Genomic DNA, 15,289 nt, shown 5'->3' with positions numbered 1-15,289 from the left:
CAGATATTTACAGATGAGTTTATTAATTAAATGAAGGTTTATGAATTATTAAAACACCAGGTAGACCCTATTTGAATAAAATTATGGGAATGCCAATATTCGGAACACACATACACACACACACACACACACACACACACACACACACATACATACACACAATGTGCAAGTCCCCTGTCATGTTGGAATGTTTGATGATAAACAGCAACTACCTATTTACATCTCTCGTTTTCCCTGAGCGCATTCGCTTCCCAGGGCTGCTGTAGTAAGTACCACAAACTCAGCGGCCTGAAACAACAGACATTTATGCTCTTGGGTGTGGAGGCTGGGAGTCTAGAATCAAGGCATCCGGGGTGCTTATGTCCAGAGGTTCTGAGGGAGGGTCTCTTCCTGCCTCTCTCTGGCAATCCTTGAAGCCCCTTGGCATCACTCCTCTCTCTGCCTCCGTATTCACAGGACATTCTCTTCTCTGCGTGTGTCACCTTGACTAATGACATCTGCAAAGACCTTATTTCCAAATAAGGAAATAGCCTTGAGGTTCCAGGTAGACATGAATTTTGGGAGACACTATTCAATCCACTACAAGGAGTTAACATATTCTAAGGGTTAGAGGATCTGTACAATAGCTACCTCTCAATACATGTCTATTCACTATCGACTCATTGTCAGCCACTGAACTAGGAGGGGGATGGAGAGGTCAACAAAATAGACACAATTCCTGCCCTCAAAATTGTATAATTTAAGAAGAATGAAAAATCACAAACATTGGAGATGTTGCTCTTCTATTTTACTTTGGTACTTTGGATGTAACATAAAACTGTACCTCCCTGAGATGAAGTCTTCTGTTCTCATCGTATGTGGACTAGGAATGAATGAAATATTCATTGTATATGAAATTAGAAATGCAGAGAGAAAGATGCATGACTTAAGTGTGTCTCATTTCATGATCTATATACACTTTACTCTAGAAGATTTCTGTGGTCCTAGATTGATTGGTATGACTTTCATGTCTGTTGCATTCAGAATGACCCCAGAAAGCATTCAAGGCTGTGTGTCCAAATCAAGACAGAAGTAACTAGTCAGATAGTCATAAAACTATTTTGTAGAGAATACTTTCATATACTAGAAAATATAGCACCAAGAATAGACTGTTCTCCCTGGTCTAACCAGTTTTATTTTATAGGTATAATTTCCTGATTGAAGCTTTAGAATTGTTCTCAGCAAGACTGAAAACGAATTGCTCTTATTCTAGACACATTTTATTTTTGCCTTCTGCAGACTTGGCTGCTTTTATAGTCCTATGTCAGTCATGACTGACTGGCAAGAATAAATTTCAAATCCCTAAACTGAGTTCCAAATATTAACAGAGGATCCTCCCTTGAGTCCTTCCAATCTAAAGACCCATTGGACTTGATTCCAGCGACTGGGTACTTAGCACGAGAACGGCTTTTCTGCTCAGTCATTCCTGACGTCAGCAGTCGGTCGCCAGCCCCTGGGGAGAATACAGATGAGCTTTTGGAGAAACCAGCTCTAAAATTGTCTCACAGCAAACACTTTAATCAGCTTTCCCTCCATTCGACCCAACTTTTCATGGTCTAAAGAATGGAAATCTAGAAGAAGAAATAGTATTTCTGGCTGTATTCTCATTTCAGACTCACTGCTTCTAGCCCAAATTTCTGAATGCTCATTAATGTCTGGAGAAAAGAGACCTTTCTTTATCCATATCTGTCTGCCATCTTTAATTTGAGTTTATTTAGGATGGCCACAAACCTAGCAGTTCGGGTAAGTCGTCGTCTTGAACTGGGAAACTTGTCTTCCACTTTTATTTTTCTTTAAGTGAAAAGTGAGTTCATGTATCTTAATTTAGACATTTCTACTAGAATTTCTCACTAAACTTTATTTCAGAACTCAGAGTAGATTATCCATTCGGAGTACATATAAAGTTTTGTTTAAGTCCTTCATCCTTTCTTCAGTAATTGAGGTATTATTCCCAATAATCTCTAGTAGCTTGACCAAATCCACTTTCAGAAGAAAACATTTCCTTTGTTCTCATATAACTCTGTGGAAGACAATTTTAGTTTCAGTACTCATTTTTAACTTGCCCTGTGGTTTTTGTCATTGCTGCCCAAAGATGTCTATGGCTACCTCAAAATGAATTCAGCTTATTACTGGAATCAAGAATTTTTGTGTGCATATATATTTATTCATACTTCCTAATAGTTTTCTTTTCATTTTTTAATTAATGAACCATGCAATGCCTTAGCAACTTCTCTTTGGTTACATATTTCAACAAAATCTCTGTTCCAGTATAGTTTGGTACTGGACTCCACTGCTTGGAAAAGAGTTGGGAGTCTTTCAGATTAAGGTCAATGTGCAGGACAGACCACATCTCCACAAGTGGGGCAATTTGGTGTTTTCTGAATGTTTTACTGAATGGACTGGCTATTTATCTGAGTTAACCACATATGTTTATCATGGTAGGAGTATGTGTGTGTGTGTTTTAATTTGGTCTCTTGGTTTTTGTTTGGATTTTTCCATGAAACAGACCTTCCCTCAGTTATAAACCCAAATTGCCCTTGAATTTGTCAGTGGGACTCAATTTTAGAGCAATCTTGATTCAATGAAAAGAAACCTACAATGGAAGAACCCAGCCTGGATAGTGAAGCTGTTTCCTAGGTAGCAGGCGGCCTTCTCTGCAGTCTGGGAGTAGCAGGAGATGGTCCCATCGGGCTGGCACCCAGGGAATCTGAGGCTTTGTTCCCACTTTCCCCTCCCAGTACCACATGCTCATTGAAAGATGGAGTGGAATGCATTTCCTAGTCTCCACCCCCCTTTTCTTGGCCTTCATAAAGAAGCAAAGCCTAAACAACACATGTTGACAAACCTTCTGCTCCAGAGCAGACAGTGACCTACCACATCAGCACAACCCTGGCCTCCTCACTGCCTGATGTAACAGTTAACGTGACAGCTACAAGGGTTCTCATGTGGGAAAAACATGAAGTGCACCAGGGTGTCCTCGGCCAGTTCGCAGTCAAAATATGCAAACTCCAGACTCCCAGAAATGGTTTGGATTCTTGAATCATCTTTTCCTTATGCTTGCCCTCCTGGACAATTGTTTTATTTAATGAATTTTAGCTTTTTTTTTTTTTTTTTGACCTGGCTATTCTCTAGAGAGAACTCTACTGAGCTTGATTCTCTTCTTTCATCCTCCTCATTCATGCCTCTCTTTCTACTAAAAATTATATATTCAGGAAGGTTCAATAATTCCCCTGGAAAACAGGAGGATGATTTAGTGCTAAATGAACATATGTGGGCATAAAGGGAAAATGAAAGGTGCATGAACACTGGACATGCTTCGTTTTGCTTTGGAGAGAGGATATGGTCTTGTTCATGCAGGGCATATGTCCTTAGTACCATATCTCCTAGGATGGGAAGACATCAATTGCACAGCTTCTAGGAAAGCTGGAGCAGTGACTTTTTAGAGTAAAAATGGTTAACTTCTCTGCCCTTAAAACATAAAAGAAAGAAAATATTCAATAGAGAATGTTTGGCATTTCCCACTAGTTTCTAGGGAGGAAAGGAAAATTTCTTCATACAACCAAAGCAGTCCTAAAACAGTTCATTTTAAAATGGATGAACCAATTAGCATTGATGAACCATTTAGCATTGATGAATGTGGCTCCTTCTGGATGGTTTCTTGAGGGAAGTAGTACAATGGGGGATGAGGAAGACAATGAGTGACATTTGCCTTAGTGGTAACACACAGAATAGATGTCCCCTTCCAAAGATCCTGGTCCTCAAAGCTTGCTCTACTCTAGAAACCAAGGTCAGCTCACGTGAGGGGCTCCCCTGGTGTGCTGGGAATGGCTATTCCTTGTGTCATCACCACAAGGTAAGCACAGAAAGGACAGCTGGGCACCAGCAGTGGGAACGTGGTGACTTAAAGGCATGACTGGAAACTACCTCCTGGACAAAAGGCCAGTGTGCTCCATCCAGCCCTCTAGGATGTCATTGTCCGGAACAGTGTTCCAATGTAGTGGCTGCTCATGCTCCACAAACGGCTCTTGAATTGTATTTCCCATAATCCAACCTGCTCCAAAAGGCATCTAGTGCTCTAAAATATTAGCTATCATCTAGTTTCATTGTTGTTGCAATTTGGTTACATGAGTAGAAGATTCTATCATTTGTGCTTAAAATTGGCAAAGACTTCAGACTGGAGGCTACAAAGCAAATACCTTTGGTTGTTCTGTAAAATGTTAATGAAATCAGACCCCTAACTCCTCCCTTCCAAACTTTCTGTGTTTGCAGGAATACCATTGTTGAGGACCACAGTGGCTACACTGGGAAGACTAGGGATAACCATGGCCTTTGAAATTGTTTATTTGGTAAATTCAGAATTGTACCCAACAACATTACGGTAATTCTACAAACATTGTGGTTTCTCCTAAGTAACTCTGTAGACCAGTGTTTTAAGTTGATTTAGTTAAAAACTATGAAATAGTTTCCTTAGCTCAGTGATATATTAGCCTGGGCTGAATCCAGCCAGTAAAGAAGATATGCTTTGAGTTATCACTGCTTTCTGCATTGCTGCCTGCTGCATTTTGTGATAGAAGTATTTCTCATATTAATATCTCCACACACTGTTACGGTTTCAAGGAAAGGCACTTGACTTGGAACCAGAAGACTTCTAGGTGCCCTTGCTTAGACTGTGGGTTAAATCTTCATCCATCAGTGTCACCTGCCGCAAGACTATGGCCTCTCTGACTGCATTACATGCATTGGTGCAGTGGTGAGCAGCTGGTTATGAAGGACGAAAGGAAGCAGTGTGCACAGATTAGTGCAAATTGACTTTCTCTGCTGGGGAAGCGTTCCGTGGGCACTCTTTGCCTTCATATGAGGAAACCAAAGTGGCACAAAGTGACCCAGAGCAGGCAGGGCAGTGATAACTGCAGGCAGGGCAGTGCCGATGGATAACACCCTCCACCCACGCTGGAGACTTCCTCACTAGCCTCACTGAGAAATGTGCAGAATGGAAATGTTTTGCTTAGAGTTCACGAGAGTAGCAGTTTTCAAAGTTAGAAAATGCAAAGTATCGTCACACTTCCTTTGGTTTTTTAATATGTCTCAATATGTTATCTTGAAGTCATTTGTTGAAATAGTTTTCATTTAAAATTACTTTTCATTCAACAGAAATTTCGGAGTTTCGCTCTGTTCAGGTCTGTGTGATTTTGGGGGAATCATAGCCCCGTTTCTCCTCTTTCGGCTAGCAGCCGTGTGGCTAGAACTACCTCTGATCATCTTTGGTAAGAACTCATTTGCTATTCTTAAGAGCTTTCGTCTACATTCCTTGTATTAAAAGAAAACTATGATAATTATTAGGTTCGATAATGATAACAATAGTCATTTATCTTACTATAATAACTATTTCATTGATAGTTATGATATTAATTTCATCTTATTATAATAACTTTCAGTTTTGAGGAGCCAATTCAGTTATAATGAATGGTTTTAATTTACTTTATATTAAAGGGTGCTGATAAATAATGTTCAATTAGCATTCTTTGGGTTCTGAGTTAAATGCTATGAAACTCTTATGATATTAGAGAACATAACCAATAATTTTCAGGGGACTAAATTAAATATTCAATATGTTTAAAAATGAGGGTCAGGTGCAGTGGCTCACGCCTGTAAGACCAAAGTGGGAGGATTGCTTGAGCTTAGGAGTTCAAGACCAGCATGGGCAACATAGCAAGACTGCCTCGACACAAATGTAAAAATTAGCTAGGTGTGGTGATCCATGGGTGCCTGTAGTCCCAGCTATTCAGGATGCTGAGGCAGTAGGATCAAGGCTGCAGTGAGCTATGGTCATGCCATTGCACTCCAGCCTGGGCAACAGAGTGAGAACCTATCTCTAAAATAAGTAAATAATAAAAAATAACAAAAATAAGCCTAATGACTAATTGTATTTCTGGTGTTCTCTGTCTATTGATATCATATCTTCATTGGCTTTGATGCTAAAAATCCACCCAGAGGGAGCAGGGGACATGGAATCTCGGGCACACATTCCATCACCTCCTCTAGATCCCTTGAGTGCACCGCTCCTGCTACCTCCAGCTTCCGTAGGACTTGTGAAGGGACAGAATCACAGTCTAGGAAGAACCCTGGGGAATTCAGTGTCCCACTTCTCCAGGGCTGCTCCAACTGTCCTGCCTGGGTTTCACACACTTCCCCTATGCCCTCCTCTGCAGTAAAGGATATGGGCTGGCCCCTTTCTCCTCCAACCCTTTCTCTGCCTCCACTTCCTTACTGCTGGTAGAGAATGTTTTTCATTTATTGTTCAGCAGTTGAAATTTGAATGAAAATACTGAGTCCATGCGGACAGACCTTCTGATTCATGCAAAAGTCCTTTGACAGTGTGAGGGACAGAGAGTCAGCTTCTACCACTTGACACCAGTGACCTCAATACAGGATCACCTCAAATTATTGTATGGGAGTTGGTCATGAAGCTGAGTGTTAATTCTGTGGTCAGCATGAAAAAGCAGAAAGTGCCACTGTCCAGCAAAGACAGACTAGTCCAGGAGACATGACACATGACCTTCAGGACTGCAGCCCATAGCCCCGTGGCAGGCAGGGCAGGGCCTGAGACTGCTAGGGAGACAGCTGAATTTCTAAAAACTCAGTGACAACAGAATGTGATAACTACTGAGACCCCGAAAGCAGAAGCTCCTATGAGAATAGGTCATAGGGACCCTTGGCCCCTGAGTGTAGGGGAGCAGGTCAGGGAGGACGGAAGCAATGTCTAGGCCAAGAGGGGCTGGCTGTGCTCCAGGCAGTGGAAAGTTGGAGCAAGAGGACACCGCATCCTTAAGCACCTGGTGCTAGAGGATGGATTGCAGGTGTGAGCCGGACCTTAAGAAAGGCAGCGCCAGGGCAGGGCAGGGACTGGATCTGGAAGGGCCTCAAGGACATGCCAAGGCTTTGCTCTTTATACATACAGCAGTGGGAAGTTACTGGACAGTTTCACCCTGAGGTGGACAGAGCTGGCCTTGCATTGTAGAAACAGATATGCAAATGGGTTGGAAGGACCCCCAGCATCATCCCTCTGATGGTAGATATGCAAGTGGGTTGGAGGGATGATGTTGGGGGTGACAATTCAAGGACGTCATCATCAGGAGATCACAGTGGCCTCTAATAAGGGGGTGGCAATGGGAATGGAGAGGGTGGACAGATTGAGTAAATATCTTAGAAGCCAGCTGGGCAAGATGGGACCACTGATGGACACAGGGAGAGGGCATGGTGAGCTGGGAGGCCCAGGTGCCTGGGGAGACACAGGTGGCACAGACACTGGAGCAGCAAGGTTGGGGGTCTGCAGGGTGATGGGGCTCTGTGTCAGCTGTGCACAGTCTGAGGCACCTGGAAGAGCTCAAGTGGAAACAGAAACCAGCAGGCTCAACACTGCTGAGCTCAGGAGGGAAGTATGGCCTCAGGATGAAGAGCTGGAAGCCACCTGGCAGTAGAGACTGGTTGAAGCTGAGGGAGTGGCCCAGGCCCCCAGAAAATCAGGACAGAGCATGAGGAAAGCAGAAGCCTAGTACAGAGACCTGAGGGGTGGCAAAGTGACAGACCTAGGCAGAAGGAGAGGAGGTGGCCAAGGAAGTGGAAACCAGGTGAGAAGCCCGAGGCAGGAGGGCATGAGAGACCAGGTCCACCCTAAGGACTGAAAGTAGTACACGTGGATCTGGTGGCCAGCAAGAGGCAGAAGGAACCTGACTGGAGCACAGCCAGAGAGGATATAGGCTGAGTTCAGGGGAGGGCAGGCAGAGGCAGGACCTGGAGCATGGTGCTGTGCTGGTGCTGGCACCTCCCACTCACCAGGGCCAACTGCCACCATATTAGTTCATTTGCCACTGCTAGAAATAACTGCCCAAGACTGGGTAATTTATAAAGAAAAGAGGTTTAATTGGCTCACTGTTTCACATGGCCGGGGAGGCCTCAGGAAACTTAAAATCATGGTGGAAGGGGAAGCAGGCACGTCCTACATCGCGGCAGGTGAGAGAAGAGCAAGGAAAAGTATCACTTATAAATCCATCAGATCTCATGGGAACTCACTCACTATCACAAGAACAGCATGGAGGAACCTCCCCCACGACCAGTCACCTCCCACCAGGTTCCTCCCTCAACATGTGGGGTTTACAATTCGAGATGAGATTTGGGTGGAGACACAGATTCAAACCATATCAGCTACATTTTCAAGAATTTTGTAAGTCAGTCATCAAGCACGGATATCATCAAAAAGTAAAGAATATGAAATATATGAGAAACAGAGGCAATAAATGCCCAACACTCATCAGTTCCTAATTCATCTACTACATCTTCAGTATTACTTGTGCTCCTTAGATTGTGTCTGCTGCATCTCTATGGTGGAAGCACCACTGATGGGGCTCCTGCATCTCTTCCCAGTGGCACAGTCAGGGATGTTGTGTCAGCAGCCCGAAGGGCCCACAGTGGGAGCATTTACACCATGCACATTAGCAGATGCTGCCAGTCAGGGCTTGATTGCCCAAAGAAGGTTGTTAGGCATTTACCAGCACATCAGTAGGATACAAAGAAGTAGAGAAAATAGGGGAGGGTGGTTTTTTTTTTTATTCTACCATTTATTATTATTTAAATTTGTTTTACATTTTTGAGGTATTCTTTTAGACATTATCTAGTCTTACTTTTTTTTTTTAATATACTTTAAGTTCTAGGGTACATGTGCACAATGTGCAGGTTTGTTACATATGTATACATGTGTCATGTTGGTGTGCTGCATCCATTAACTCGTCATTTACATTAGATATATCTCCTAATGCTATCCCTCCCCCCTCCCCCCTCTGCACAATAGGCCCCGATGTGTGATGTTCCCCTTCCTGTGTCCAAGTGATCTCATTGTTCAATTCCCACCTATGAGTGAGAACATGCAGTGTTTGGTTTTCTGTTCTTGCGGTAGTTTGCTGAGAATGATGGTTTCCAGCTGCATCCATGTCCGTACAAAGGACACGAACTCATCCTTTTTTATGGCTGCATAGTATTCCATGGTGTATATATGCCACATTTTCTTAATCCAGTCTGTCACTGATGGACATTTGGGTTGACTCCAAGTCTTTGCTATTGTGAATACTGCCGCAATAAACATACATGTGCATGTGTCTTTATAGCACCATGATTTATAATCCTTTAGGTATATACCAAATAATGGGATGGCTGGGTCAAATGGTATTTCTAGTTCTAGATCCTTGAGGAATCGTGACACTGTTTTCCACAATGGTTGAACTAGTTTACAGTCTCACCAACAGTGTAAAAGTGTTCCTATTTAGTTTGGCTCTAAAGAGCAGGAAAAGAAAGGATGATAATGGAAGGATGAGGCGAGATTGAGAGAAGGCTGGTCAAACAGGAAAGATCTGAATATGTTTGAAAGCTTCTCCCAACAGGTTGAAGATACTGGAGGAAGGGTTGATCCCTACAGTGAGGAGCCCAAAGAGACAGGCCTAGGAGAAGGCTCGTCCCGGAGTAGACACCAGGACAAGTTTTCCACTGTAAGGTGATAGGAGGAATCAGAGGGAGAGGAGCAGGTTAGTGACAGCGTCAGTGAGCGGGCGCAGAGGGGACTCCCCTCCAGCACTCTGTTTCTCTGCAATGCAGGAGGGGAGCCCTTGGGTGTTGGACCCTAAGAAGACACTCAGAAGGCACTCAGTCAATCACTGTGAGATGTGTGAGTGAACACATGACTGCCAGGTGTACAGGGGTCATGGTGCTACTTAGGGTTTGAGGAAGGGAGAGAAGCTTTGAAGCTGTGATAAGGGAGAGCTGGGGCGTTGATCTGGGATGCAGAGGTTGCTGTGGTTGAGAGCTACTCCAGTGAGCAACATGGTGGCTTCAGAGTGAGCAGACCCATGGGAAAGGGCCCAGCTATGTCTTCCGGGGGCGTTAACACTTTTCCCCTATTCCACAGGTATCCTGGCATCCATTTGTGGTGGCCTCGTGATGCTTTTGCCCGAAACCAAGGGTATTGCCTTGCCAGAGACAGTGGATGATGTAGAAAAACTTGGCAGGTACTGTCCAAAATTCAATGCACCCTAAATAAAAGCAACATTTCAAACCACTGGGGAAAGAATGATGTTGAGAAAATTGAATATCCACAGGGAAAAAAATAAGAATAAATCCTCATGTCATATTGTAAGCAAAAAATTCAAAGGAGATACAAAAGGTTAATGTAAAAAAACTCTCCAAAGCTAGATAAGAATACACATTATTTTTTTAAATGTGGTTGTGAAGAGAGAAGCATTTCCATATAAGGTGCTAAGACTCAGAAGTGATCTAAAGGCAGGAGCTGCTGATATGTGAAAGTGGAAATCGCTGGGACATGCAGCAGCAGGGGATTAACAATGTGGCTTACTCTACAGAGTGAGGAGTCAGGTCTGTGTAGATGGAATGGCATAGGCAGATTTTCAAGACTGATTACAAAGTGAAATGTCACTGAACAGCATACTATAGTATTTATAAAAAACTAAAACCAAAGGCAGTTTCTCTCTGTAGCTGGATAGGAAGACAGATGACACACAGATGATAGATAATAGGTAGATGGATGATAGATAGATAGATATAATAGATGACAATCATAGATAGATAAGTGATAGTAGATAAAGGATAAATAGTAGATGATAGATAGATGATAGGTAATGTCTGGATAGATAGGTTGACAGATAAATAGATAATAGATGATATATAGGTAATAGACATTAGTAGGAAGATAGAGAAGAGAGAGATTGAGTTTTGGAGGGGGGTGTTTAAATAGGGTATAAGGAAAACTAATACCCAGATAATACATTAACATGAGGAATTATGTCAAGAAAAATTCACATTACACAAATTCTTTCTAATTGTTTGAAATTTTTTCATTAAGAAGATAGAGATATGAATATGAGAATGTATAGTAAAAGATGTAAAATAATAATATATGCCCTCTGCAGACACACATGTACTGGGAAGAGGGGTAGGGAAGGGAGGGCCATCATTTTCTTGCCAGAGACTTCTGTACTGTTTGATTTTCTTTAAAAATTAGAACACGTAGTCTTGTGTTGCTTGTGCAGTTTTAAAAAATGATATAACATCCAATTTAACAATTAAAAAGCAATCTTAATAATGACCCGGGAATTAAGAACATGGAACTGTAAATATTTTTAATATATAAAAAGTACTGAGGAACAGCTTTCTTTCCTTTGATTCTATTCCATTGACTGCATCTGTTTACAAAGTGAGAGGGATGCTTTCATTCTTTATCCCCAAACCAATCAGGGATCAGATTTGCAAACTCATCAGGAAAAAATGGAAGAAAAGGGAGTCCTTTGAAATCAAGACTCTTCTACCGCTTCAGTCACATTAAAAATAAACAACTAGGAGAGGTTTTTTTTTTGACTTGGGGAATGTGGGTGGAGGGGGGTTGTCCAAATGGTGTGCAAGGAACTAACATATAAACATGAAGGATTATACCAGCTAAAATTTAAGGTACCCAGATTCTTTCTAATTTTTTTCTGTTTATAATTTTTCATAATGAAAAGTTGGGTACATTAATTAATTATACCTAGTCTCCACACATGAAAAAAAATCTAGCAGAAGTATGGTTTACAGTGCTGCAAATTAAGCACATTACTTGTGATCCATGATTATTCACTCTACAAAAATTACTTAGTGCTAAATTACTAAAACTTGTTATTTCCCTTTTAAAATCACACTGGATTATTTTATCATTTCTGCTGGTTTTTGTTCATGTTAACAGCTCATTTCCAAACACATGTTAATTCAGTAGAAGTTCATGAAGAACTTAAATGCTACAATGCTAACAAACCCCTGTATCAGGGGAACCAGCCCCCAATATTTCAATGTAGGTTCTTTCTATTTTCCTTAAGTGTCAGCTGGCTGAGAAATGAAGAGAAAGAGTACAAAGAGAGGAATTTTACAGCAGGGCCTCCGGGGGTGACATCACATATTGGTAGGACCATGATGCCCACCTGGGCCTTAAAGCCAGCAAGTTTTTATTAAGGGTTTCAAAAGGGGAGGGGGTGCAAGAACAGGGAGTAGGTCACAAGATCACATGCTTCAAAGGGCAAAAAGGAGAACAAAGATCACAAGGCAAAGGGCAAAAGCAGAATTACTGATAAGGGTCTATGTTCAGCGGTGCACGTATTGCCTTGATAAACATCTTAAACAACAGAAAACAGGGTTTGAGAGCAGAGAACCAGTCTGACCTCAAATTTACCAGGACAGGGTTTCCCAATCCTAGTAAGCCTGAGGGTACTGCAGGAGACCAGGGCATATTTCAGTCCTTATCTCAACCACATAAGACAGACTCTCCCAGAGCAACTGTTTATAGATCTCCCCCGAGGAAAGCATTCCTTTTCCAGGGTCTTAATTATTAATATTCCTTGCTAGGAAAATAATTTAGCGATATCTTCCCTACTTGCACATCCGTTTATAGACTGTCTGCAAGAAGAAAAATATGGCTCTGTTCTGCCTGATCCTGCAGGCAGTCAGACCTTATGGTTGTCTTCCCTTGTTCCCTGAAAATCACTGTTACTCTGTTCTTTTTCAAGGTGCACTGATTTCATATTGTTCAAACACACATGTTTTACAATCAATTTGTACAGTTAACACAATAGTGGTCCTGAGGTGACACACATCCTCAGTTTATGAAGATAACAGGATTAAGAGATTAAAGTAAGACAGGTGTAGGAAATTATAAAAGTATTAATTTGGGGAACTGATAAATGTCCATGTTAAAATGAAATCTTCACAATTTATGTTCAGAGATTGAAGTAAAGATAGGTGTAAGAAATTATAATAGTATTAATTTTGGGAACTGATAAATGTCCATATTAAAATGAAATCTTCACAATTTATGTTCCTCTGCTGTGGCTCCAGCTGATCCCTCCATTTGGGGTCCCTGACTTCCTGTAACACCCCCGACTAAGGTCTGAACACAGATAAAAAAACAAGCCTGGAGACAGATACTGTTGTTACCTTAGAGTTGGGTTTTCATGAGAAGTTATGCATGAATGTATTTGATCAAAACCAGCTATTACTATTACATAATAACAGAAGACCCTCTTCTAACTAGTTACATACTCTTCCCTAAAGACTTTCTCCTTTGTTTTTTCAGTCCACATTCCTATAAATGTGGCAGGAATAAGAAAACCCCAGTTTCTGGCTCTCACCTTTGAGGCCCCTGACAAAGACAGAAGGAAGGAGCTATCCAGGAGCTGATCCTCCTTGCAAAACTGTGCCTTGCGGAGATGCACGTGTGCGTTTCAGTACAACATGCCGCGCTGTTGTAATACTGTATAAAGACTTCAAACTATCCAGAGTATTTTTATATCGTGTTGGATGAGTTAGGATTTGTAATGCTGTTGAAGTTTCTGGGAACACATAATATGTAGCCAGTTTAACAAAGAACCTGTCAGGTGCACAGGCTTTCCTGGGATTTTTTCTTGTGTTCCCTGTGGTCTCTGACCCATTAGGCTAAAGAGAGACAAGAGAAGCCCCCCACCTGATTCTCATGACAGCTCCATCAAGAATGTGGGATGTGCTGACCAAGGATTTGAGAACGTTGTACAGAAATGCTTTCATCAAATCTGATCAGTCAAGGGACTGAGCCCCTAACTGACCCTTCTGAAGACTGCGTGGAGGATGACGATTTGGGAATCCTGTTAATGAGAAAGCTGAATCACAGGCACCTGGACCATAGAGTGTGTGCATTCATGTTCTCTGCGCACCTTGGTTTCCGCATACCTTCGCAATGGGAACAGGTCAGGAGTCTCTCTCGTCCACCTCCTCTGTAACATCTGGGGTTCCAGGCATGGTTTAGACCCTGTTCCAGCAATAAGAACCAATCTGCTGTACAATCTGAGGTCTTGCCTCTGTTATTTACAAAATGATGCTGTGGTTCTGAGATTATTTGGGACATGTCTGGCCCTCCTTTTGTCGACACATAGAGCCACAGATTCCCTTTTTCACTAAACAAATCCCATGGATTCTGATTTCTGGGTCTTAGGATTTTAAAAGTGAAGGGATATTTTTCTTATATTTGTGAGTTCAGTTACGATGGTGGCCGTGGTCATAAGTGGAAAACATGGACGGTTCCCATTCAATTTTGGCACTTCGACTTGCCTTGGGGAAGAGCTTACATTTTAATTTAAAAGAAAGGTCAATTGTATCCATGCTTAACAGGATCAGCAGACGCTTTATAAATGACTTTACAGAGACTAATAAGGGATTTGATCTTTCTTTTTTGTTATCGAGGCTTTTGAAATGTGGAACTTGTGTGTTCTGCTTTGTATGTTATATTCAGTATCTTTTCAGATGCAATCTGTATTTTATGCTGAGTTTTTAAAATGAAATACTTTATGTGAACAGGCAAAATTGGTACCAAACGGAAACATTAACCATGAGGAAGAACATTTCTGTAAGGAAAACAGGTGACAATATACACATGTGCGCTAATTGTAAAATGAGCATCTTAATCCTTAAAACACATCAGAGTTGAATACGAATAATCTATTTGTTGATGAAATAAACACAGCTCTTTGAGGATTTGAGACTATATTCACCCTTTATTCACAATCACTTGCAGTTCTGCTTTTCTCTGCATTTCTCTGCTGTAAGATGACTGTTGCATTGTTGAATTGTATTTTGAGTGGATATTTTTGTTTGGTAACAATTAAAATTTTAAATTGTAAAGAATGTACATTTTCCCTTTCTCTTCCTTCTAAACATGTGTCACTGCCACAGGTCATTCTCCTGTGACCGTGTGTACTGCAGACTGTTTCAAAACCGGGCAGGCAATTAGCAATGGCGAACAAGTGGTCTACCTTCAATATTTGCTTGTTGTTCATTTACATGCTCTTGGTACCAGTCCTAGACTCACGTGTGCCCCAGAATAACATTCAGACTCTCAGCTGGTCTTGTGTTACATGTCCATGGCCCGATTCACTCCATGGTACACAGCTCTCTGCTCTGTGCTCCGGGGCTCAAGTCAAGCAGTCAGTGACCGACTTCATTCCCAATAACAGAACTAGTTCACATGACTCCCCATACATGTTGCAGCTTTGAAAACATTCATCATCTTAGTGTTAGAAATAAAGACAGACAGTAAAAATGTGTGTCAAGCCCTCCTTAGCTGATGAGGTAAATGCATGGACAATTTCCTAGGACTTCTCAGCTCTCCCCTCTGTGACCGTGCAGCCTGCTCAGGGCT

At 41.9% G+C, this 15,289-nt stretch overlaps 1 protein-coding gene across 1 annotated transcript in view; it reads left to right on the top strand.

Moving 5' to 3' along the window:
• Positions 1–14,775, top strand: part of SLC22A3 (solute carrier family 22 member 3) — a 110,166-nt gene extending 95,391 nt beyond the window's left edge. The window contains exons 8-11 of the mRNA XM_033234284.1: positions 4,309–4,417; positions 5,191–5,303; positions 9,992–10,091; positions 13,196–14,775. Coding sequence (XP_033090175.1) covers positions 4,309–4,417; positions 5,191–5,303; positions 9,992–10,091; positions 13,196–13,256 — 383 coding nt within the window. The 3' untranslated portion in view covers positions 13,257–14,775. The remainder of the gene's footprint in view (positions 1–4,308; positions 4,418–5,190; positions 5,304–9,991; positions 10,092–13,195) is intronic.
• Positions 14,776–15,289: the final 514 nt, after the last annotated feature.

This window comes from Trachypithecus francoisi, unplaced genomic scaffold (genome assembly GCF_009764315.1).
Source record: "Trachypithecus francoisi isolate TF-2019V2 unplaced genomic scaffold, Tfra_2.0 Lachesis_group15, whole genome shotgun sequence".
NCBI lineage: Eukaryota > Metazoa > Chordata > Mammalia > Primates > Cercopithecidae > Trachypithecus > Trachypithecus francoisi.
The sequence above is the reverse complement of the archived record's forward strand: the minus strand, read 5'-3'. Positions and strand labels throughout refer to the sequence as shown.